General features: G+C 36.7%; 1 protein-coding gene across 13 annotated transcripts in view; it reads left to right on the top strand.

The window, feature by feature from the left end:
- ZNF148 (zinc finger protein 148) overlaps positions 1–25,907 on the top strand; it is a 146,598-nt gene that overhangs the window by 113,519 nt on the left and 7,172 nt on the right. Inside the window, exon 8 of one of the 13 annotated variants that reach the window (XM_059886240.1) lies at positions 1,896–25,901. Coding sequence (XP_059742223.1) covers positions 1,896–1,954 — 59 coding nt within the window. The 3' untranslated portion in view covers positions 1,955–25,901. 13 annotated transcript variants of the gene reach the window in all.

The raw sequence follows: 25,907 nt of genomic DNA, 5'->3' as shown, positions 1-25,907 counted from the left end.
CTCCTTGCAGTCCAAGGGACTCTCAAGGGTCTTCTCCAACACCACAGTTCAAAAGCATCAATTCTGCACTCAGCTTTCTTCACAGTCCAACTCTCACATCCATACATGACCACTGGAAAAACCATAGCCTTGACTAGACGGACCTTTGTTGGCAAAGTAATGTCTGTACTTTTGAATATGCTATCTAGGTTGGTCATTACTTTCCTTCCAAGGAGTAAGCGTCTTTTAATTTCATGGCTGCAGTCACCATCTGCAGTGATTTTGGAACCCCCAAAAATAAAGTCTGATACTGTTTCCCCATCTTTTATTTACCATGAAGTGATGGGACCAGATGCCATGATGTTTGTTTTCTGAATGTTGAGCTTTAAGCCAACTGTTTCACTCTCCTCTTTCACTTTCATCAAGAGGCTTTTTAGTTCCTCTTCACTTTCTGTCATAAGGGTGGTGTCATCTGCATATCTAAGGTTATTGATATTTCTCCCGGCAATCTTGATTCCAGCTTGTGCTTCCTCCAGCCCAGCGTTTCTCATGATGTACTCTGCATAGAAGTTAAATAAGCAGGGTGACAGTATACAGCCTTGATGTACTCCTTTTCCTATTTGGAACCAGTCTGTTGTTCCATGTCCAGTTCTAACTGTTGCTTCCTGACCTGCATATAGGTTTCTCAAGAGGCAGGTCAGGTGGTCTGGTATTCCCATCTCTTTCAGAATTTTCCACAGTTTATTGTGATCCACACAGTCAAAGGCTTTAGCGTAGTCAATAAAGCAGAAATAGATGTTTTTCTGGAACTCTCTTGCTTTTTCAGTGATCCAGAGGATGTTGACAATTTGATCTCTGGTTCCTCTGCCTTTTCTAAAACCAGCTTGAACATCTGGAAGTTCACTGTTCACATATTGCTGAAGCCTGGCTTGGAGAATTTTGAGCAGCGTGTGAAACGAGTGCAATTGTGCGGTAGTTTGAGCATTCTTTGGCATTGCCTTTCTTTGGGACTGGAATGAAAACTGACCTTTTCCAGTCCTGTGGCCACTGCCGAGTTTTCCAGATTTGCTGGCATATTGAGTGCAGCACTTTCACAGCATCAGCTTTCAGGATTTGAAATAACTCAACTAGAATTCTATCACCTCCACTAGCTTTGTTGGTAGTGATGCTTCCTAAGGCCCACTTGACTTCACATTCCAGGATGTCTGGCTCTAGGTGAGAGATCACACCATCGTGATTATCTTGGTTGTGAAGATCTTTTTTGTAACTGTACCAATTTACATTCTCACCAACAGTGCACAAAAATTCCCTTTTTGTCATATCCTCACCAATACTTACTAGCTCTTGTCCTTTTGATAATACCCATTCTGACAGGTGTGCCATGATACCTCTTTGTGGTTTTAATTTGCATTTCTCTGATGACTAGTGATGATTAGTGGCCTTTTCACTTTGTTGATCCTTTCCTTTGTTGTACAGAAACTTTTAAATTTGATGTATTGTGTCTTTGGAAAAGACACTGGAAAAGACCATTGGAAAGACACTGAAAGGGGGACCCAGGGCTTGGTTGAAACATACGGAGAAAATACCTACTATGGAAAGGCACCGGTGGTGGCAGATTTGGTTTTTACCGAGAAATACCCAGGGCTCAGTTGAAAGACATCATGGTGGCTCCTTTGTAGAAAGATGTAAGGAATGGAGCTCATACTTGCAAGTGCCTAGTTAACTGGAGAAATTAAATCTTGCCCTAAATATTGAGGGTGCTCTTTAATGCATATGCAGTTAAAAATTAAAAGCTGGCTTGGTAAAATCTTAAGCAAGACCTTCTAGGGGGAAGCTCAGATTTCTCTGTCTTTGGGTTGTAAAAGTCCTGTCTGATCTTCCTAGGTTGTTCTATTGTGTTTCTTTGTTTATATTAGGACTTCCCAAGCGGTGCAGTGGTGAAGAATCTGCCTGCAGTGTGGGAGACCCAGTTTGATTCCTGGGTAGGGATCCCCTGGAGAAGGGAATGCCAACTCACTCCAGTTTTCTTGACTGGAGAATTCCATGAACAGAGGAGCCTGGCAGGCTACAGTCCATGGGATCGCAGAGTCGGACACAACTGAGTGACTAACACTACTACTAGTCCCATTTGAAAAATGTAACTTTTTCCATCTCAAGAATAAAACAGAAAGCTGTGCTGAATTAGGTGCACTTTAAATTTTCAATGGGCCCTTAATGCCTACTGAAATTTATTTCTTTAGTCTATTCATTCTATCACTCATCTAGTTGGGGTCCGTTTTTCAGCTCATAGACCAGTTCCTGCTACCTGTTAGTGTAATTAAAATTTTATTGGAATATAGCCATACCCATTCCTTTATCCAATGGCTATGGGTATTTTCTCTCTATAACAGCCAAGTTGAGTAATTGTGAAAAAGATTGTATGATCCTCAAAATCTAAAATATTTATTGTTCAATTTCTTACGGCTGTATGCTTGCCAATCTTTCCTCAACATATTTTTACTTTCTCCTTTCTATAAATCTGCATTTTCTCCTACTTTCTCATGTTCAGCTGATTACTTGCTTTCTATTGCATTGAGAAAATTGAAATAATCAAAGAGAACTTTAATCAATTTCTAGTATTGTATCTATTGATTTATTAGAAAGTTTTGATCTTTTGGAGGAAGATAGATTGCTAGTGATTTATTTTATTTTGCAAAGTAGCTGAAGATTTTCCATTATTTTGTGTAGGGATACATATGAAATAGTTTAAATTTCCATTATTTTTTTCATCTTTAAGGGATATACGTTTTGTTAACTTTAGACTTTTTTTCATTGTTTTAAATTGAGACAATGTACATACAATAAGCTTTACTATTTTTCGTGTATATACTTTTAGTATATACATACACTGTATATGTAAAAGGATAAGCATACACATTTTTGTAACCCACTACAACATATAGAACAGTCTTATCACTCCCCAAAATTTCTTTGTATTTTTTAGTCAGCCTCTCCCCTACCCCTGTCCTCTGGCAAATACTGATATATTTTTCTGTCTCCTTAGTTTTTCCTCTTCCAGAATATCGTATAAATTGAATCACACGGTATGTAGCCTTTTGAGTCTGGCCTCTTCCACTCATCCTAGTGCATTTGAGTCATTCCTATTGTTGATGCATGAGTAATTTTTTTTATTGTTGATCAGTATTCTGTTGTATGGATATGTATCACAGTTAGTTCATCCATCCCCCGGTTGAGATATATTTGGGTTTTTACCAGTTTTTGGTGATTATGAATAAAGTTTCCATAAACATTTGTTATAAAAATTCATGAACAGCTGTTTTTGCAAACATATTTTTATGTTGCTTGGGAAACTTAAGAGTGGACTTGCTGGGTGGTATGGTATGTGAATGTTTAATTTTATAAGAAACCACTGAACTGTTTTGCAAAGTGATTGTACCATTTTGCATTCCCATAGTGACTTAGAGTTCCAGTAGATCTGTGTCATTGAATTCCCTTAACATTGTCAGATTTCTTTATTTTAGACATTGTAATAGGTGTGTACTAGTATCTCATTATGGTTTTAATTTGCATTTCCCTAAGGATCAAACACGTTGAGTATTGTATTTTTATGTTCAATATTAGCTTATTTCAAACTTTTGTAAAATAAAGAATGAAATGGTAATGAGTTTACATTAATGTAAGTATTTTCTGAAATATGCAGAAATCCAAAAACAAAAATTTGCCCGAAATATTAGACTTTATTTTTCTGCCTTAAGTATTGAGCATAAGTTTTATTAATAGTATATATTTCAAAGAACAGTGTGAATATTTTTACATTTAGTAGATAATAAACTATTCATACCTAACATCTGTTATCTAAAAAAAATTGCTTAAACTATTTCACATAAATCATTGTTAGTACCCAACCTGAAGCACCAACATAATTTAAGTGGAAGATATGGAAGATAATTTATATGGAAGATAAATTACCTGTTTAGAAAATATTTTTAGTATGTGACTTATATTTAATTATATAGGATGTAATTTGTCAGATTTGTGCTCTGCTTGCAACAGTTAAGATGCTATTACCACATTATATGTTAAGTTAATGATGCATTCTCAATTAGCAATGACCCTCATTCATAATGCATAATCTAAAAGCACATAATGAACTTCATAGACCTGATAATATCAGAGAGAATGGGTTATATGAAAATTTAGAACTTATATTGTGAAAGTATATAGTTGTTGCACTAAGTATTGAATTTTAGCTATAAAAATAATTCTTTGTTTGATATAAAAAACCCAGGCTCAGGTTGGCTTAATCCATTTGGGGATTCAGGTTATCATCCTCCCCAGTATGTGTTCAGAAAGAGGGTGAACCCTCTTTAAAAGAAGAAATCATCCAGAGTTTGCACAACTTTTTACATCCAGTGTTTTGCATTCAGTCAGAAATTACAGTGCATGCCAAGTGTTAGGATGGAATCATAGAAAGGCAAGAGGAAAAAAAGATAATGAAAAACATCTCTAAGGTGACTCAGATTTAGAAGTATCATAGAAGGGCTTTAAAATTTAAACTGTGACTAATATGTTTTAAAAATAATAGAAAAGGCATAGGAAATAGAGAAAAAGAGAATTTTACTAAAGAATTGTAAACTGTGAAAAAGAAGCAAATGAAAATTCTAGAACTGAAAAATAGAGTAATTGATATAGAGAACATAGCACATAGGTTTAATGGAATAATAGAGGCAGTAAAAGAGGTTAGTGAAATGGAAGACATCAGCAGAAAATATCATAGAAAAAAATGAAAAAAAGACTTGTGGGATATAATCTTTCTTAACTGGGATATAGATAGTGTTAGTCATAATAGAAAATTAAAAAATGGGTTCATTAAGACCTTTTGTTCCTTATAGACAGCATTAAGTAAGTGAAAATAAGTCTGATAACTATGTGTAGAATTCCTACTGATCTATTAAGAAAAACACAAACTAGTAGAAAAGAGTGCAGAGTGCTTGAAAAGATACTTTATACACCAAAAAAGGATACCTAAGTGATCAAGGAACATATGAAAGGGTACTCAGTTTCATTAGCCACCAGCAAAATTACTTAAGATTACAATTTGATACCACTTGCATATACTTCAGAATGGTTAAAATGAAAAATACAGGTGGTATAAAGTACAGTAGACCCTCTGTATCTGCAGTTCTGCATCCATGGATACAGCCAACCAGAGAATAGAAATACCACATGATCTGCTGTTTGAGATTTGGCTTCTGGGGGATTTTGGTATCCATGGGGATTCCTGGGTCCAAGGGACTACTTGGTTACTGGATACTAAGGGATGACTGTACTTTAAAGGTTGTGGAGCTTTATACAATTGGAGTGCGAATATTATGCTGGTGGGTGTGTAACTTGGCACGTCCATTTTTAGTAAACAGTGTCTACCAAGGCTGCATGTGCACAACTCTTGATAAGTCATTTTCACTTGTAGTTTAACGCCTATATAGTGTGTATATATATATATATATGCATCAAGAGACATGTAACAGAATGTTAAGCCAGCATTGTTATGAATAGCCCTAAACTGGGAACAACCCAGATTTCCATCAAGAGTTAAATAAATAAATTGTAGTACATTCGTATGAGAGAATGCTAGACATAGCATAATAGATAAATCTTAAAACCATAACATTGACTGAAAGAAGCCAGACACAAAAGAATACGTGCTATATGACTCCCTTTGTGTGAAGTTCATAAACAAGGCAAAATGTGTTATCTGTTAGAAATCAACACAGTAATTACTAATGGAGAAGGAGTAGGAGTGCCTCTTCAGTGCCTGTAACTCTTTTAAGTTCTATTTGTTGTTTGGGTGCCTGTTACGCAGGTGTGTTCACTCTGAGAAAATTCATCAATCTGCATCTTTACTTGGTGTACTTTTGTGTAGGTTATATTTCATTTCAAGAAATTTGTTTTTAAAATATGGTGAGAGTATCTTCTGTATATTTTTTAAATATGCTTTAAAATTTCCGTAATAGGCAGTTAAGGCAGAACTAATATTGATGTTGAAAGTTGGATAGTGGTTATTTTTGAGAGGTTAATGGCCAAGTGAGGTTTCATGAGGTACTTAGGAGATGCTGATAATGTTGTATTTCTTTATTATGGATGCTTGTTACAGGCATTAGTAAGTTTTGTGAAAATTCAATGAACTATGATTATGATTTCTTTGCTTTTCTGTATCACTGTTATTATATTCCAATAAAAAGTTCACTTGATAGTAAGAAGGGAGGAAAGAAAGAATTAGTTGAAACAAAATTTGCCTAGTGCTGATAATTATTTAAACTGAGTGATGAGTATATGAGGGCTCTTTAGTGTCTTCTCTCCTTTTAAAATTAAGATAAACTATAGGGACAGAGCAGATAATTGTTTGCCTGGAGAATGGGGAAGGAAATGACAAGGGGCAGGAGGAAGGGATTATGTATAACAACAGGAAACTGTGGTTTTAGGTAAATTCATGATGCTTATTGTAGTAATGTTTTCAGAGTTGTATTATTTTGTGAAAACTCATCAAATAATCAAATAATGTAAAAAAGGAAGCAGACAGGTTTCAACTGATACACTACTATCATTTTCATGGACATTTCCCGACAGACACTTAGTACTTGCTAAATGAATTGATGAAAGCCCGGATTACTACTTGATGTATTTATTGATCCACAGTTTGGGATTGCTGTAAGGAGGTACATGAATTTGATGCTAAAATTGAGCCACCAGGGTTCATTATTACCCTGACTTTGGGCAGAAGTTTCCTAGCCTTGCCAAATGAGGATAATTTACTTGACAAGAACAGAGTTGATTTAAATGTAAGAGTGCCCAGCATGTGTTTGGCATATAGTAGGTACTCTATAACATTTTAAAATAATGACATAAATAAGACACATATTCTAGGTTGGAATGCAATTTCACCTGCAAGGTGACACTTTAAAAAATAGAGTGCTTGGAGCAGACCACTTCATACCATGTCCCTGGAACCTGTAGTCCTTATTCCTTCTCTTTAGCTATTTAACTGACAACTGAATTCAGAAAAGGTAGCTATTGAAATTGTCACTGATTGAGTCAGACTACCTGGATCCTTTGCGTGAAAGTTCTGTTGTGTTCCTTGTTCAAATTAAAGCATCTATTAATGCACTGTACTTATCAAATACTTTTGTATGTGAAGTAAAAGTGTAGGTTGCAGTTAATATAAAAAAGCAAATCACAGTATTGTGGCAGAACAATAGAGACAGTGTTAAGGGTGGGTAGACAGTTAAAGGATCTTGATTAGCTCTGATGAGAAGGATTTTATTGATGAACAGACTATTTGTTGAGAGAATGGTCCTTCACTCTTTGATACCCTAGTTAATTAAAAAAAACAAAGCAAGAATGAAAGCTAATATGTATTAGTGCAGTCTTATATGAAGACAGTGCCACAGATAAGAAAGAAAATAAACTGATGATGAGTTTCTTTCTTTTATGGGATGGGGTATAAGGGATTCAGTATAGAGTCTGTTCTGTGTATTCTTGCCACCTCTTCTTAATATCTTCTGCTTCTGTTAGGTCACTACCATTTCTGTCCTTTATTGAGGCCATCTTTGCATGAAATGTTCCCTTTGTATCTCTTAATTTTCTGGAAGAGATCTCTAGTCTTTCCCATTCTACTGTTTTCCTTTATTTCTTTGCATTGATCATTGAGGAAGGCTTTCTTATCTCTTCTTGCTATTCTTTGGAACTCTGCATTCAAATGGGCATATCTTTCCTTTTCTCCTTTGCTTTTCACTTCCTTCTTTTCACAGCTATTTGTAAGGCCTCCTCAGACAGCCATTTTGCTTTTTTGCATTTCTTTTTCTTGGGGATAGTCTTGATTCCTGTCTCCTGTACAATGTCACGAATGTCTGTCCATAGTTCATCAGGCATTCTGTCAGATCTAGTCCTTTAAATCTATTTCTCACTTCCACTGTATAGTCATAAGGGATTTGATTTAAGTCATACCTGAATGGTCTAGTGGTTTTCTCCACTTTCTTCAATTTCATTCTTAATTTGGCAATAAGTTCATGATCTGAGCCACAGTCAGCTCCCTGTCTTGTTTTTGTTGACTGTATAGAGCTTCTCCATTTTTGGCTGCAAAGAATATAATCAATCTGATTTTGGTGTTGACCATCTGGTGATGTCCATGTGTAGAGTCTTCTTTTGTGTTGTAGGAAGAGGGTATTTGCTATGACCAGTGTGTTCTCTTGGCAGAACTCTATTAGCCTTTGCCCTGCTTCATTCTGTACTCCAGGCCAAATTTGCCTGTTACTCCAGGTATTTCTTGACATCCTACTTTTGCATTCCAGTCCCCTATAATAAAAAGGACATCTTTTTAGGGTGTTAGTTCTAGAAGGTCTTGTAGGTCTTCATAGAACTGTTCAACTTCAGCATCTTCAGCGTTACTGGTTGGGGCATAGACTTGGATTACTGTGATATTGAATGGTTTGCCTTGGAAACGAACAGAGATCATTCTGTCGTTTTTGAGATTACATCCGGGTACTGCATTTCAGACTCTTTGTTGACTATGATGGCTACTCCATTTCTTCTAAGGGATTCCTGCCCACAGTAGTAGATATAATGGTCATCTGAGTTAAATTCACCCATTCCAGTCCATCTTAGTTTGGTGATTCCTAGAATGTTGTTGACTTTCACTCGTGTCATCTCCTGTTTGACCACGTCCAATTTGCCTTGATTCATGGACCTGACATTCCAGGTTCCTATGCAGTATTGCTCTTTACAGCATTGAACCTTGTTTAAACCAGTCCCATCCACAACTGGGTGGTGTTTTTGCTTTTGCTCCATCCCTTCATTCTTTCTGGAGTTATTTCTCCACTGATCTCCAGTAGCATATTGGGCACCTACCAACCTGGCGAGTTCATCTTTCAGTGTCCTATCTTTTTGCCTTTTCATACTGTTCATGGGGTTCTCAAGGCAAGAATACTTAAGTGGTTTGCCATTCCTTTCTCCAGTGTACCACATTCTGTCAGACATTGCATGCAAAGATGGGCTCGATAAAGGACAGAAATGGTATGGACCTAAAAGAAGCAGAAGATATTAAGAAAAGGTGGCAAGAAGAGGTGTACCGAAGAATTGTACAAAAAGATCTTCATGACCCAGATAATCACGATGGTGTGATCACTCATCTAAAGCCATACATCCTGGAATGTGAGGTCAATTGGGCCTTAAGAAGCATCACTATGAACAAAGCTAGTGGGGGTGATGGAATCCTAGTTGAGCTGTTTCAAATCCTGAAAGATGATGCTGTGAATGTGCTGCACTCAATATGCCAGCAAATTTGGAAAACTCAGCAGTGGCCACAGGACTGGAAAAGGTCAGTTTTCATCCCACTCCCAAGAAAGGCAATGCCAAAGAATGCTCAAACTACCACACAATTGCACTCATCTCACATGCTAGTAAAGTAATGCTCAAAATTCTCCAAGCCAGGCTTCAGCAATAAGTGAACCGTGAACTTCCTGATGTTCAAGCTGGTTTTAGAAAAGGCAGAGGAACCAGAGATCAAATTGCCAATATCCGCTGAATCGTCCAAAAAGACAGTTCCAGAAAAACTTCTATTTCTGCTTTATTGACTATGCTAAAGCCTTTGACTATGTGGATCACAATAAACTGTGGAAAATTCTGAAAGAGATGGGAATACCAGACCACCTGACCTGCCTCTTGAGAAACCTGTGTGCAGGTTAGGAAGCAACAGTTAGAACTGGACATGGAACAACAGACCGGTTCCAAATAGGAAAAGGAGTACGTCAAGGATATATATTGTCACCTTGCTAATTTAACTTATATGCAGAGTACATCATGAGAAACGCTGGGCTGGAAGAAACACAAGCTGGAATCAAGATTGCCGGGAGAAATATCAATAACCCCAGATATGCAGATGACACCACCCTTATGGCAGAAAGCAAAGAGGAACTAAAAAGCCTCTTGATGAAAGTGAAGGAGGAGAGTGAAACAGTTGGCTTAAAGCTCAGCATTCAGAAAACTAAGATCATGGCATTGGGTCCCATCACTTCATGGCAAATAGATTGGGAAGCAGTGTCAGACTTTATTTTTCTGGACTCCACAATCACTGCAGATGGTGACTGCAGCCATGAAATTATAATAGATTTCTTGCTCCTTCAAAGTTATGACCAACCTAGATGGCATATTGAAAAGCAGAGACATTACTTTGTCAACAAAGATCCGTGTAGTCAAGGCTATGGTTTTTCCAGTGGTCATGTATGGACGTGAGAGTTGGACTATAAAGAAAGCCAAGCGCCAAGGAATTGATGCTTTTGAACTGTGGTGTTGGAGAAGACTCTTGAGAGTCCCTTGGACTGCCAGGAGATCCAACCAGTCCATCCTAAAGGAGATCAGTCCTGGGTGTTCATTGGTACGACTGATGTTGAAGCTGAAACTCCAATATTTTGGCCGCCTGATGCGAAGAGCTGACTCATTTGAAATAAGACCCGATGCTGGGAAAGATTGAGGGCAGGAAGAGAAGGAGACGACAGAGGATGAGGTGGCTGGATGGCATCACCGACTCAATGGACATGGGTTTGGGTGGACTCCAGGAGTTGGTGATGGACAGGGAGTCCTGGCGTGCTACGGTTTGTGGGGTCACAAAGAGTCGGACACAACTGAGTGACTGAACTGAACTGTTAGAGTCTATTGATTTGATAACCCCCTATTCTTAATGTAGTCTTAACTGTTGAACTTTTTTTCTAGAACACTTTTTTGAAGAAGTAGCTAGAAATTAGGGATTTATATTAAGTTCAAAAATACATGGACTAATTTAAAATGTAAGTAGGATAATGTTAGCTCACTGCTATTTTAAATCTGTTTTACATTTTGAGACTCTAACTTAAATTTCTTTTTATTGAAGATATATATCCTGCCATTTTACTAATTTAAAAAAATTTTAACCACATCTGTGGAAGACAGACTTGTGTGGTAGTCTAAATTAGTTTTTTAAATAAATAAAAAGTAGTTACATATGTTACATATACAAGCTCTCGAAGATGATGAAAGACAGGGAAGCCTGGCCTGCTGCAGTCCATGCAGTCGCAAAGAGTTGGACACGACTGAGCGACTGAAGAACACAATATATGCCACATTTGGATGGTTCAGATCAGTTCAGTTCAGCTCAGTCGCTCAGTCGTGTCCGACTCTTTGCGACCCCATGAATCACAGCATATCAGGCCTCCCTGTCCATCACCAACTCCCGGAGTTTACCCAAACTCATGTCCATCGAGTCAGTGATGCCATCCAGCCACTCATCCTCTGTCATCTCCTTCTCCTCCTGCCCCCAATCCCTCCCAGCATCAGGGTCTTTTCCAATAAGTCAGTCAACTCTTCGTGTGAGGTGGCCAAAGTATTGGAGTTTCAGCTTCAGCATCAGTCCTTCCAATGAACACCCAGGTCTGATCTCCTTTAGAATGGACTGGTTGGATCTCCTTGCAGGGCAAGGGACTCTCAAGAGTCTTCTCCAACACCACACTTCAAAAGCATCAATTCCTTGGTGCTCAGCTCTCTTCACAGTCCAACTCTCACATCCATACGTGACCACTGGAAAAATGATAGCCTTGACTAGACAGACCTTTGTTGGCAAAGTAATGTCTCTGCTTTTGAATATGCTATCTAGGTTGGTCATAACTTTCCTTCCAAGGAGTAAGCATCTTTTAATTCATGGCTGTAATCACCATCTGGAGTGATTTTCGAGCCCAGAAAAATAAAGTCTGACACTGTTTCCACTGTTTCTCCATCTATTTCCCATGAAGTGATGGGACCAGATGCCATGATCTTAAGTTTTATGAATGTTGAGCTTTAAGCCAACTGTTTCACTCTCCTCTTTCACTTTCATCAAGAGGCTTTTTAGTTCCTCTTCACTTTCTGCCATAAGGGTGGTGTCATCTGCATATCTGAGGTTATTGATATTTCTCCCGACAATCTTGATTCCAGCTTGTGCTTCTTTCAGCCCAGCATTTCTCATGATGTACTCTGCATAGAAGTTAAATAAGCAGTGTAACAATATACAGCCTTGACGTATTCCTTTTCCTATTTGGAACCAGTCTGTTGCTCCATGTCCAGTTTTAACTGTTGCTTCCTGACGTGTATTCAGGTTTCTCAAGAGGCAGATCAGGTGGTCTGGTATTCCCATCTCTCTCAGAATTTTCCACAGTTTATTGTGATCCACACAGTCAAAGGCTTTGGCATAGTCAATAAAGCAGAAATAGATCTTTTTCTGGAATTCTCTTGCTTTTTCCATGATCCAGCGGATATTGGCAATTTGATCTCTGTTCCTCTGCCTTTTCTAAAACCAGCTTGAACATCAGGAAGTTCACGGTTCACATATTGCTGAAGCCTGGCTTGGAGAATTTTGAGCATTACTTTACTAGCGTGTAAGATGAGTGCAATTGTGTGGTAGTTTGAGCATTCTTTGGCATTGCCTTTCTTTGGGATTGGAATGAAAACTGACCTTTTCCAGTCCTGTGGCCACTGCTGAGTTTTCCAAATTTGCTGGCATATTGAGTGGAGCACTTTCACAGCATCATCTTTCAGGATTTGAAATAACTCAACTGGAATTCCATCACCTCCACTAGCTTTGTTGGCAGTGATGCTTCCTAAGGCCCACTTGACTTCCCATTCCAGGATGTCTGGCTCTAGGTGAGTGAGCACACCATCATGATTATCTGGGTCGTGAAGCTCTTTTTTGTACAGTTCTGTGTATTCTTGCCACCTCTTCTTAATATCTTCTGCTTCTGTTAGGTCCATACCATTTCTGTCGTTTATTGAGCCCATCTTTGCATGAAATGTTCCCTTGGTATCTCTAATTTTCATGAAGAGATCTCTAGTCTTTCCCATTCTCTTGTCATCCTCTATTTTCCTGCATTGATCACTGAGGAAGACTTTCTTATCTCTCTTTGCTATTCTTCGGAACTCTGCATTTAGATGCTTATATCTTTCCTTTTCTTTATCGTTAATTAATATTACTTTAAGTTTTTCTAGGTGCTGTCATTGGAACATCAGTTACTTAGTGTTAATATGCTTATATATTAGTACAAGTTGTATATTGGCTGACAGAAAATGAACTGTGGAAATTGCCATATTTAAATGATGTTCACTTATTTTCAGAATTAGGACAGTGTTTGTTGTTTTGATTTTGTTTTCTTCAAATAGTTCCTAGACCAACTTGCAAATTTTTAAAAATTTGTATAGTGCATCAGGGATGTTGCTCTTACTAGATAGAGGTAATTTATAATTTTTTTTTAAATTTTATTTTAGTGTTGTTTGTCACAAAAAAGGAATCTAAAATCTAATCTATGGTAGCCTAAAACATAGTTTCCCACCTGTCATTTGCTATTTAATTCTAAGAAAACTAGAGCATTAAAGAAATTTCGCTGTAAATGTATAATTTCATTGCTTTACCAAAGAAAAGAAGCCCAGAAAAAAATGAAACAATTCTTTCATTGTTTTCTTTTGTGGGGGGAGATGGTGACCCCAGTGTGTTATTTTAAAAAGGGCAAACATTGCCAGAGTTTCTTTCTAAAGTTGAAAAGGCAGGCATTGAAATTGTTCTGTATTTCCTGAAAAGTGGGTTTAAAAAATTTGCTGCCCACAAAAATTACTACTGTTACTAGTTAAGCCCTTTTGGGTTTTTACCAGTTTAACTGACATTGCTTCATTTTACTGTGGCAATTTCACAGTTTTTATTTAATAACATAATTTGTACTTCATTGGTTGTGGTTTTAGTCTCAGATGATTTCCTATCAATTATAGTTCCTGGGACTTCCCTGGCAGTCCAGTGGTTGACTCCATGCTTCTAATGCAGGGGTCATGGGTTCGGTCCCTAGTTGGGGAACTCAGATCCCATGTATGCCATGCAGCATAACCAAGAAAATAAATACATACATATGTACATACACACACACACACACACACACACACACACACACACACACACACACACACATATATGTATATATATATAGTTTCCTGCATAGTATATGGGTTCTTCTTAGACTGATAAATGAACTTTCTGACCTCCTATATGCCAAGGATATTCTTATTTCTGTTTGTTTGTTTGTGTGTTTATTTGTTTTTAAATTTTACTGGTACCTTCATCTTATTATAAAAAGTTTCCTTGTACTGTCTGTTTACAGTCACACGACTTCTTTCGCTCCCTCTCCTCCATAATTAACTCCTGACAAACACTAATGTGTTTTCCATCTTTATAGTTGTATGCCATTTTGAGAATGTTAGATAAATTTAATTGTGCAGTAAGTGACCTTCTTATTTCTTAAATGCTCTGAAGTTTAAAGCAAGTTACTGGGAGTGTGATTATGTTTCTGTATAATTATTTCAGTAATCCTCCTTGTTTCCTGTTTTCCTGAATTGTCTGTCTAGCTTAAGGATACTTTGATTTGGGATATGTAGCCTAGTCACTGGATTTTAACTGTAATCAATGTGTTAATATAGTGATAATCATTTACATCAGCCTCTTAAGTTATATGTTTAATAGCTCATGTTTATTGAGCTATTAAAATTTGCTAGATTTTTCTTAAGCAAAGACTGGTTACTCACACAGGTTATCTCATTTAACATTTGGCTCCAATATGTATTTTATTAATGTTTTCACTTTACAGATGAGAATATTAAGAAGAATTTAAATAACATGATCAGTGTCTCACAGTTAAGAAATCCTGAGATAGCACTAAAACCCAGCTAGTCTGGTTCTAGAATCTATAATCTTAAGTACTTATAGTGGTTCTCATAGTAATGAATAATCTTTTTTGATTAGTATAATATGTGCTATACTTGTAAATTTTATTTTCTCTGCTTTTATGACTTATTAAAGATAGAAAATCCCTTGTGTTACCAAGTATGTATTACTAGGCCATGTGAACATAGTCATAGATATCATAATACCTAAATATTATAGTATTTTATATTATTATATTTGATGTCATAATATCTAAATAATTTAAGTATTTTGACCTAGACTTTATGAAGACTTCATTATTAAAATGATTGCCATTTTCATTCTGATTACTAAGAATAGTAGGTACTATTTTTTGAGTGTAAAGCACTTTAGATTGACTATCATGATGATGAATTGGTTTGCAGGAGGAGTTATAAGAGAAAATGATCCTGGGAGAAGAAAAAGCATGACAGTACTAGGAATTGAAAGAAGGTTTTGGTTAGAGCTCAGAAGGTGAAGAGGAGTATTGTAAAGAAAGATCAGAGAAAGATACAGGGACCAGATGGTAATGAATGGAGTGCTGCGTGTTTGTGTGTGTATTGATCCTAGGAACTGTAGGCTTTATACATGATCACATGTACTTAATGTTAATAAAATCTAGCTGTGGTGTGGAATTGGAAAGAGACAAGAGTGAATCACAAAGAGACTGTTGTTAGGAGGATATTAGATAGTAGTCCAGGCCAGAAGATGAGAGTATCTTGGACTTGGGTGATGACAGTGGAAAGTAACGGAAAGAACTGGGCAGATTTGACAGGTACTTAGTAGGTAGAATCAGTAGGTCAGTAATGTGTTAACCAGTTGAATACGGAGGGGTTGAAGAGAAAAGTTGTGTAAACTGCTACTGCTGCTAAGTCACTTCAGTCGTGTCCGACTCTGTGTGACCCCATAGACGGAAGCCCACCAGGCTCCCCTGTCCCTGGGATTCTCCAGGCAAGAACACTGGAGTGGATTGCCATTTCCTTCTCCAGTGCATGAAAGTGAAAAGTGAAAGTGAAATCACTCAGTCGTATCCAACTCTTAGTGACCCCATGGACTGCAGCCAACTAGGCTTCTCTGTCCATGGGATTTTCCAGGCAGGTGTACTGGAGTGGGGTGCCATCGCCTCCTCCGGGTTTGCAAAACTAGGTGGATGAAATTCCCTAATATTTATCCATATTTTGAGTAAGAATTCATACAAAGAGGGAGTCTGGATAAGAACTAAGCTGTGGGTTGAAGATCATTAGTGATACATTTGAGATACATACGATACATTTGAGATCCCTGAGTGTCATGGAAGTGTAGGCAGTTTGGATGGATGATCTGGAGCTCAGAGTTGAGAGTAATTAAAGCCGTGGAAATAGATGAGTTTCCCTTCTTGCCAAAGATAAGTATATAGAAGGAGAAAAGCAGGTAGTTTAGAAGGAAGCCATAAAGAACTAAAATATTTCATAGTTGGAGGGAGGAGAGTGAACTAGAAAGAGCCTTGATTGAGAAGGAGCCGTTAGAGAGGTTGAAAGAGCATGAATGTCACAGAAATCAAGAAAAAAGAAAGGGATCACCTGAATCGAATCCTGCTGAGAGGTCTGCTATGATAACTGAAAAGATTTGGTTGTATTTAACCTGAAGGTGATCTACGACAACCATTTTGATAAAGTAAGTACAGAAGCCAGATTAGAATGATTGAAGAGGAAAAAGCAGATTGGTTGAAACTACCAAAAGTCAGATTAATATATTGTCATTGTGAGGTATTTTGTTCATAAAACTTATGTCCTTATCAGTTTCTTGTATATAATTTTCCCTAATATTTACACACATTTTAAGTAAGAATTCTTGCCCTTAAACAACTCAGTGTCAAGTTACCAGGAAAAAACACTGCAGTGGGAAAAAAGGAAACACTGCAACGTCGTCTCATTGATAACTGGTAAAAATGAAACTCCAGGCTCCTTGGGTATTGGAAAAGTATCATTAGTAGAACAGCTTGAGATTGTTTCTTCTTCACCATGTTATTGCTTTCCTGAATTGCAAACAGTATTTACAAAATTCTTAGTATTTTTCATGTAAACAAACCTTTCCTGTTCACCTTAAAGTCACTCAAGTGTTGTATAGATTGTCTTCCTTTTCCAGTAGAGAGGCTCTGGAAAGAAATTTAACTTAAGTGTTTTCATGTTTCTTAAGGAAATATTTACCAGTCATTTTATTTTCATTTCTATTTAAGAGATATATGAAAGTACCAAAGTTGGGAAGAAGATACAGAGCACATTATTACCATTATTTTTAACATAATATTTGAGAATAGTAGCCAGCAGAAGTAGCAAGAGAAAAATATTATAGTTTAAAAATAACTGTCTGCAAACAATATTATTGTAAACTTGGAAAACCCATGAGAGTCAACCGAAAATGACTGTACACCAGCAAATTCACTAAAACTGCCAAAAACCATATACTTTGTATGTAAATAACACACACAGTAGAAGATATAATGGAAGAAAATAACCCTTTATAATATCACAATAAGAAATGTGGAAAGTTCCATATTGGGAAATTATTAAAACTCTGTTGAGGACACAGAACAAAACTTCTTTCCCTTTCTTTTTTTCAGTTAGAAGAGGCATCTTCATAAAGCTCATAAAGTGTATCAGTTTTCCATAAGTTAACCTAAATATTTCAGGCAACTGTCCCTTCCTCTCACCCCAGATATTAGACCAGCTAATTCAGAAGTGTTTTGAAAAGTGGACAAATACGACAAACCAGACAAAAATAAAAGAACAATGAGGGGGATTGTTGTTCACTAAGTCATGTCCGACTCTGCAACCCCATGGACTGAAGCACGTAGAGTGATTAGTCCTACCAAATGATAAAGTATATAAAGTCTTAAAAACTAAAATATGTTGGTTCTGGCTTATTAATAGTCTGATAGAATAGAATATAAAGTCTGGAAATAGACCCATAGAACTTACTAGTATATGATTATGATAAAAAAGTGATCAAGTAAAGCTGAACCTTGCAGTAAATTATGTGGGAAAACCAGGATAGCCATCTGGAAAGACAGACTTTTATCCATCACATTCTACCTCAGGATGAGCTCCAAATGTATCAGATTTAATGTAAAAGATGAAACTACCTATGTGTCATTAAAAATATGGACAGATTGGAACGGGAAAATTCTGAAAGTACTCAAAATTTAATATCCATAAAATAAATGTTTGATAATTCATCTATGTAAAGATGGCACTAATGGTAAAGAACCTACCTGCCATTTTAGGGGACATGAGAGATGCGGGTTCAATCCCTAGGTGGGGAAGATCCTCTGGAGGAGGGCGTGGCAACCCACTTCAGTATAGTCTTTCCTGGAGAGTCCCATGGACAGAGGAGCCTGGTGGCCTCAGTCCGTAGGGTCACAAAGAATCACGCACCAAAAAAAACCCATGGAAAATAGTTGTAGAACTCATACAATCAAAAGACCAGTCTCTTTAATAAAGCTCTTATAAATCATCACAAGAAAGATCAGCAACCTAGTTTAAAAAAATAAAAGGTGAAAGATAGATATAGACAGTTCATAGAAAAATGACATATAAGATGGTCAACCTCATACTGAAATACTGTTTTTTCATGTATTTGAAGTCATCAAGATGTTTAACAACATAGTAGTTTATGGCAGGGTTATAGGAAAACAGTCACTCATACATGGGTGGTGAAATATACATTAATATCTCCATGGAGACCAACTTGTCAGTGTATTTCACAATCACAGATATTTTTATTATTTGATCAGGAATTCTGTTTCTGAGAATTTACCCTACAAATGTACCTGTAAATGTATGAATTAATATATTGACAGGATATCTATTACAATATCATTTATAATAGGAAATATTTGGAAATAATAGGGACTGGTTAAATGTGTGTCCATCAGTGAAAGATATATCAGTTGTCAGAACAAATGAGCTAATTCTTTTTCTACTGACAAGATCTCTAAACACAATAAAATATGCTATAGACACATAGGAAAGAGAGAAAAATTATAAAAAGAATATGTACTTATTTTTCTTTATGCTTGGGTCAAGAAACTGGAAGGAAACAGAGCCCCAACAAGTAAATGTGGGTACCAATGGAGGGGCAAAGATAGGAAGAAAACTTTTTCCCATATACTTGTCTGTATTGTTTTGTGTTTTTGTGTGGTTTTTTTTGAACCATTTAAGTATGTGATCTAATCCATAAACAAAGAAGGATCCTTAAATGACAAAACTTAAATTTTAAAAAGTCTTATTTCTGGAATAGCTAGTTAAAAAGTGAGAGAAGAAGGGAGGGGGGAATGGGAGAAAAAGATGTGAAGAAAGATGATATAGTGAAAAAGGAAAATATTAAAGGAGAAAACAAAGGATTAGAAATAAGTATATCAAAAGTGAGTACTCAAAAAGTAAATGACTATGGAAGATAAATTTGTGTCTACATTAATCCTGGCTGACTTGGCCATTGTAATTGTTCTGTTTAAGGGGCCATGAAAGTTGTTTGTTTTTTTAGTTTTGATTTTTGTTTTTTTTTAAGCAACAAGGGAACATTTGTACAAATTTCTTTTAAGGTATTAATGTTTCTAGTACCTTTTTGTTTAGGTTTGTTAATGTTGCTTCTAGTAAAATGAGCTTTTAATTCTTGATCATGTACTAATGTGTGTGTGTGTGTGTGTGTGTCACTCATTCAGTCATGTCCGACTATTTGTAGCCACATGGACTGTAGCCTACTGGGGTTGCCATTTCCTACCCAACATGTACTAATACATAGTTAATAATTCAAGCATGATTTTTCTCCAGTTAATTTATTTTGAATTCAATTGTTTGCGCCTTGCGGGAAGAAATAATCTTACTCACTTTGTATGATGTCAGTTGTGTTAACTTGCAGTATATAAATTTGCAACTTTATTGAAATATAATTCACAGTGTCAAAAACCCCATCCCTTTAAAGTGTGCAGTTCAGTAGTTTATAGTATATTGACAGAGTTGTACAACTGTCACAGGACTCTTAACAGTCTATTCTAAGTTAGAATAACCTTCACCATTCTAAAATCCTGTACCCATACCTCCCAGCACTAGGCAATCTTTAATCTACTTTCTGTTTCTATGGATTTCCCTGTTACGGACATTTCATATGAATGGAATCATACAGTAGGTGGTTTGTTTGCCTAACTCCTTTCACTTAGCATACTGTTTTAAAAGTTCATTCATGTTGCGACATGTACTTCTATTCCTTTATATAGCTAAATGATGTTCCATGTATGAATATACCATGTTTTGTTCATTTATTCTATTAAGGGACATTTGGGTTGTTTTTACTTATTTGTTTTTGTGTGGAAATAATGTTTTAGTACTCTTAGGTGTATGCTTTGGAGTGGAATTGCTGAGTTATATGGTATGGTAACTGTTAAGGATCTGCAAAATTGTTTTCCAAAGATGCTGCACCACTTTACAATCCTACCACCCAAGCATAAGAATTCCAATTTCTCTGCATCCGTGCTAACGCTTGTTATTATTGTCCTTTCTACTGTAATTGTCCTGTTGGGTATGAAGTGGTATCTCATTGTGATATTGATTTGCATTTCCCTAATAAGTAAGGAAGGGACTTCCCTGGTGGCTCAGACGGTAAAGCGTCTGCCTACAATGCGGGAGACCTGGGTCGGGAGGATACCCTGGAGAAGGAAATGGCAACCCACTCCAGTACTCTTGCCTGCAGAATCCCATGGATGGAGGAGCCTGGTAGGCTACAGACCATAGGGTCACAAAGAGTTGGACACAACTGAGTGACTTCACTCAACACTCATAATAAGTAAGAATGTTGAGCATTTTTTATGTACTTATTGGTTATTTGTGTATTTTCTTTGGAGAAATGTCTGTTTAGATCCATTGCTTGTTATTAAATTAGATAATTTGTCTTTTTACTGTTGAGTTATAAGTGGTTTTTAGGTTGCTTTTTTAATACACTAGATAGACATCCCTTTTCAGAAACATGATTTGAAAATATTTTATCCCATTCCTGGGTTGTCTTTTCACCTTATAAGAAAAAAAACTGTAACTAAATTTACCATTTTAATAATTTTTAACTATGCAATGTAGTGGCATGAAGTATATTTATGACATTGTGTAACAAAATTATACACAAACAAAAACTTGTAGCCATTAAGCAATAACCCTCCTTTCCTCTCTCTTCCAATCCCTGGTAACCTTTATTCTACTTTCTATCCATGTGAATTTGCCTATTCTAGGTATTTCTTATAGATGGAATCACTCAGTATTTGTTCTTTTTATGTCTAGCTTCTTTCTCTTAGTATGATTTCTTCAAGGTTCATTCATGTTATATCATGTATCAGAAATTCATTTCTTTTTGTGGCTGAAAAATATTCCATCTTCTGTATGTATCACATTTTGTTTATCCATTCATCTGTTGGTGGACCCTTGGGTTGTTTCCGTCTTTTGCTTGCTGTGCATAATGCTGTTATGTGTTTTGGTTTACAAATCTCTGAATGAATACCTGTTTTCAGTTCTTTGGGTTGGTACCTAGGAGTAAAACTGTTGGCTTATATGGTAATTCTAAGTTTAACATTTTGGCAGATTAATTCTCACAGCAGCTACCATAGCATTTTGTCTGTTCACATTCTTGATAGTGTCCTTCGAAGAACAAAGGTTCATTTTGATGAGGTATATTTTATTTATTTTTTGTTTGGTTGCTTATGCTTTTGGTGTGATATCTAAGAAATCATTGCCCACATAATCTAAAGTCAAGATTTATTCATATATTAAAGAGTTTGATGGTTATAGTTTTCACATTTAGGCCTATGATCTATTTTGAGTTAATTTTTGTATGCAATGCGAAGTTGAGGTCCAATCCCATTCTTTTGCATATGGGTATCAAATTGTCCCAGTATTATTGTTGAAAAGACTTTTTCCCCACTGAAGTATCTTGGCAACTATAATGAAAGGTCGGTTAACTGTAAATGTAAAGATTATTTTTAGACTCTCAGTTCTGTTATTTAATATGTATGTCTCCTTAGGCCTTTGGCTGTAAGTTTTGAAGTTGGGAAATCTGAGTTTTCTTTTTCAAAATTGCTTTAGCTGCTCTGAATCCCTTGCATTTCCATTTGAATTTTAGGATCAGTGTGTTACCTTCTGCTTTGACCAGTGTGAGGTGTTATATCATTATTAACAATATTAAAGTCTTCTCATGGAGAATTAGTTGAATTCTAATTCATTCACTAATTTTCTCTTTATCCTCTCTCACTTTTGAAAAATGATCTAAATCAACTTCTGATTTTAATGTGCTCTATCATATACATCTTTTTACTTCAAAATATGCATCTATTCTTACTTTTTAAAAAATAATACTTGTACTTTCCCTTTTCATCCTAGTTCCTCTGAGATCTTGTTCTTTTGATTAGTCACCATAATAGTCCATTTCAGTTTTAGTTAAGTTCCTCATCCTTAACAATTCTTAATCTCGAATGGATTGTCTATTCTCACCTCCTTTTTCTCATTTCTTTCCCTTTGAAATGTTCTAAGTAAGTGATCTTCTCTCCCAGCGTTTGTTGGACAAATACCTTAACTTTTCTGGACTTTGTTTTTGTAATGATAAGTAAATTGGTAGAGGTTAGTTGTGTTAGGTTCTTCATTCTAGTCTCTAAACCCTTGGAGTCCTTACTCAGACCCCCTGTGTACAGAAGTAGAGCTATTTCCTCCTGAATTCTGGGTGGAAGCTTAGAGCCATTTGCCACATTAGCCTTTGGGGGCCTCTGTGGAGCTCCCAAGAGCACAGTTTGAAGTCATTGCAAAGTCCCTTCAGCCCTAAAATTTAGTTAACTCCATAGCAATTACTGAAGTTGGCATTCTTGAAAGTTTCAAATAGTTGACTTATTGCCAAGTTAAAGTCTCTTCTTAGGCACCATTTCTCCAGTATCAGTTCAGTCGATCAGTCGTGTCCAATTCTTTGCAACCCCATGGACTGTAGCATGGTAGGCCTCCTTGTCCATCACCAGCTCCCAGAACTTGCTCAAACTCATGTCCATTGAGTTGGTGATGTCATCCAACCATCTCATCCTCTGTCGTCCCCTTCTCCTCCTGCCTTCAGTCTTTCTGAGCATCAGGGTCTTTTTCAGTGAATCAGTTCTTTGCATCAGGTGGCCAAAGTGTTGGAGTTTCAGCCTCAGCATCAGTTCTTCCAGTGATATTCAGGACTGATTTCCTTGAGGATTGACTGGTTTGATTTCCTTGCTGTCCAAGGGACTCTCAAGAGTCTTCTCCAAAACCACAGTTCAAACACATCAATTTTTCTGCGCTCAGCTTTCTTCACAGTCCCAACTCTCACATCCATACGTGACTACTGGAAAAACCATAGCTTTGACTAGACGGACCTTTGTTGGCAAAGTTATGTCTCTGCCTTTTAATATGCTGTCTAGATTGGTCATAGCTTTTCTTCCAAGGAGCAGGTGTCTTTTAATTTCATGGCTGCAGTCACCATCTGCAGTGATTTTGGAGCCCCAAAAAATAGTCTGTCACTGTTTCCATTGTTTCCCCATCTTTTTGCCATGAAGTGATGGGACCAGATGCCATGATCTTTTTTTGAATATTGAGTTTTAAGCCAAGTTTTTCACTCTCCTCTTTCACTTTCATCAAGAGACTCTCTAGTTCCTCTTCACTTTCTGCCATAAGGGTGGTGTCATCTTCATATCTCAGGTTACTGATATTTCTCCTGGCAATCTTGATTCCAGCTCGTGCTTCATCCAGCCTGGCATTTCGCATAATGTACTCTGCATATAACTTAAAAAAGCAAGGTGGCAATATACAGCCTTGACGTACTCCTTTCCCTATATTGGGAACCAGTCTGTTGTTCCATGTCCAGTTCTAATTGTTGCTTCTTGACCTGCATACAGATTTCTCAGGAGGCAGGTCAGGTGGTTTGGTATTCCCATTTTTCACAGTTTGTTGTGATTCTCCAGTATATCTTATAATATCTAAACCCTTACTTGCTCTGTTATTCCCCACTAAATATTCTTTTCTTGGCTTTAATCACATATACACAGTCTCTTTTAACGACTGCTCAGCATAGATTCTGACACTTCCAAGAAACTTTTCCAAACCATGCCAGTTCATGATAATGGTTTTTTCCACTAACAAGCCTCTGTAATAATCCTTTATGCCATTCATGTGGCACTTAAAAAATTGCCCTAAGTAATTTGAGCTACATAAAGATAATTTGGGCCCCGATTCTGACCTAAAGAACTTTAGTAAAAGAGTAGAGTTGTAGACTAATTATTGAGATGAAAGTAATGAGTGCCTTAGGAAAGGTACAGCTACAGTTCTGTGGAAAGTTAAAGAAGATAATTTGATGATAATTTAATGAAATGAAAAGATGTTCTTGGAAGAAAAGCTGTGATACACCTAGACAGCATATTAAAAAAGCAGAGACATCTCTTTGCTGATAAAGATCCATCTAGTCAAAGCTATGGTTTTTCCAGTAGTCATGTACAGATATGAGAGCTGGACCATAAAGAAGGTTGAATGTCAAAGAATTTTGAACTGTGGTGTTGGAAAAGACCCTCGAGAGTCCCTTGGACTGCAAGGAGATCAAACCAGTCAGTCCTCGTGGAAATCAACTCTGGATATCCATTGGAAGGACTGATGCAAAAGCTAAAGCTCCAATACTTTGGCCATGTGATGCGAAGAGGCAGCTCATTGGAAAAGACCCTGATGCTGGTCAAGATTGAAGGCAGGAGGAGAAGGGGACGACAGAGGATGAGATGGTTGGATAGCATCACTTGAGTTTGAGCAAATTCTGGGAGATAGTGAAGGACAGGGAAGCCTGGTGTGCTGCAGTCCCGGAGGTCACAGAGAGTCAGACAGGACTTAGCAACTGAACAACAGAGAAGATAAAGATACCTTTCCTCTGGGAGAATAGGGCAACGTATTCTAGAGCAGGTGGGTTGGTCCTCGAGGGGGGCGTAGTATCTGAACACACAGAAGTGGACTTAAGGAGCAGCATGAAACAGGCAGAAGTAGGAAAGCATGAGGATGGTAGGTTCTTCAATTTGACTGGAGGAAAGTTCAAGAAGAGAGCTAGTGGGTTATAAAGTTGTGAAAGTAAACCAGAGCTGGGTATAGTTTTGTTAGTTGTTCCCTTGTAATATTTGTATCATGTTTTCCCAATTATGTTATAAACTGTTTAAGGACAAGTAACAAGTCTTTAATTTTTAACCTCTTACAGAGGGGTTATGGGTAGGGGAGAAGAATTTAGTAAAATTTTGTTGACTAATAAAGTAGAAACAGTGGTTTTCCAAATAGGTGAAGGGTGTGACTTCTCGTCACACCCTTCTGTTTACTTAGGCTGTGGCTTCATCAGTGCAAACTATTTTAGATCTTCATAAGATGGTTCCTTCAAGCTAAGAAGTCCTTTTGTCATTTTAAAAAAAATTGGAGGTGGGGTGGGGGTTCTGTGTCCAGTTAACATCGCTCATTTTAATTCTTTCCCAGAAGGACTTGAAAAATGCTCATTTGAGTTGAGGAAAAGAGAATCAATATAAACAAACATTACTTTTAAAACCTAGCTCTGATTTAAACTTGTTTTATGTTTTGATAAATTAGATTTAAAATATATTTTCTTAGGATTTAGATTTTATTTAAGCACAAAAATCTTTGAAAAGACATGAATTAAAAAAAATATACTCAGAATTGTGTTGGTCTATGTATGGGTAACCTTTTCTTTTTCAAAAATTTTTCTAAAATATTTTTTGTATGATTGAAAAAAAGATTAGACGTTAACCACTCTACTGAGACCCATTCATATTACTGTGAAGTTCTTGGTCATACTGGTCTCTATGGAAAGAGTATTTTATGTGTACATATAATAAAAGGCTGGGAGATTGAGCATGTGTGCCTTCAGTCTTGTCTTCTCAATGGCATGTGCCGCTCTCTTTCATTTTTGTAAAGCAAGATATTCTTGACAAAATAAATTGGAAGATATATTTAGAATAAAGACTTATGTCACTTAAAAAGAACAAAGTATGGCAGCGTTCTTGTGGTAAAGTAATTTATTAGAGATTCTTGTGGTAAAGTAATTCACTAACTTATATTTCACAGTATTTGTTTTGTTTTAAACTTTATGTATCATATACTAG

The sequence above is a fragment of the Bos taurus genome, chromosome 1, assembly GCF_002263795.3.
Source record: "Bos taurus isolate L1 Dominette 01449 registration number 42190680 breed Hereford chromosome 1, ARS-UCD2.0, whole genome shotgun sequence".
NCBI lineage: Eukaryota > Metazoa > Chordata > Mammalia > Artiodactyla > Bovidae > Bos > Bos taurus.
The sequence above is the reverse complement of the archived record's forward strand: the minus strand, read 5'-3'. Positions and strand labels throughout refer to the sequence as shown.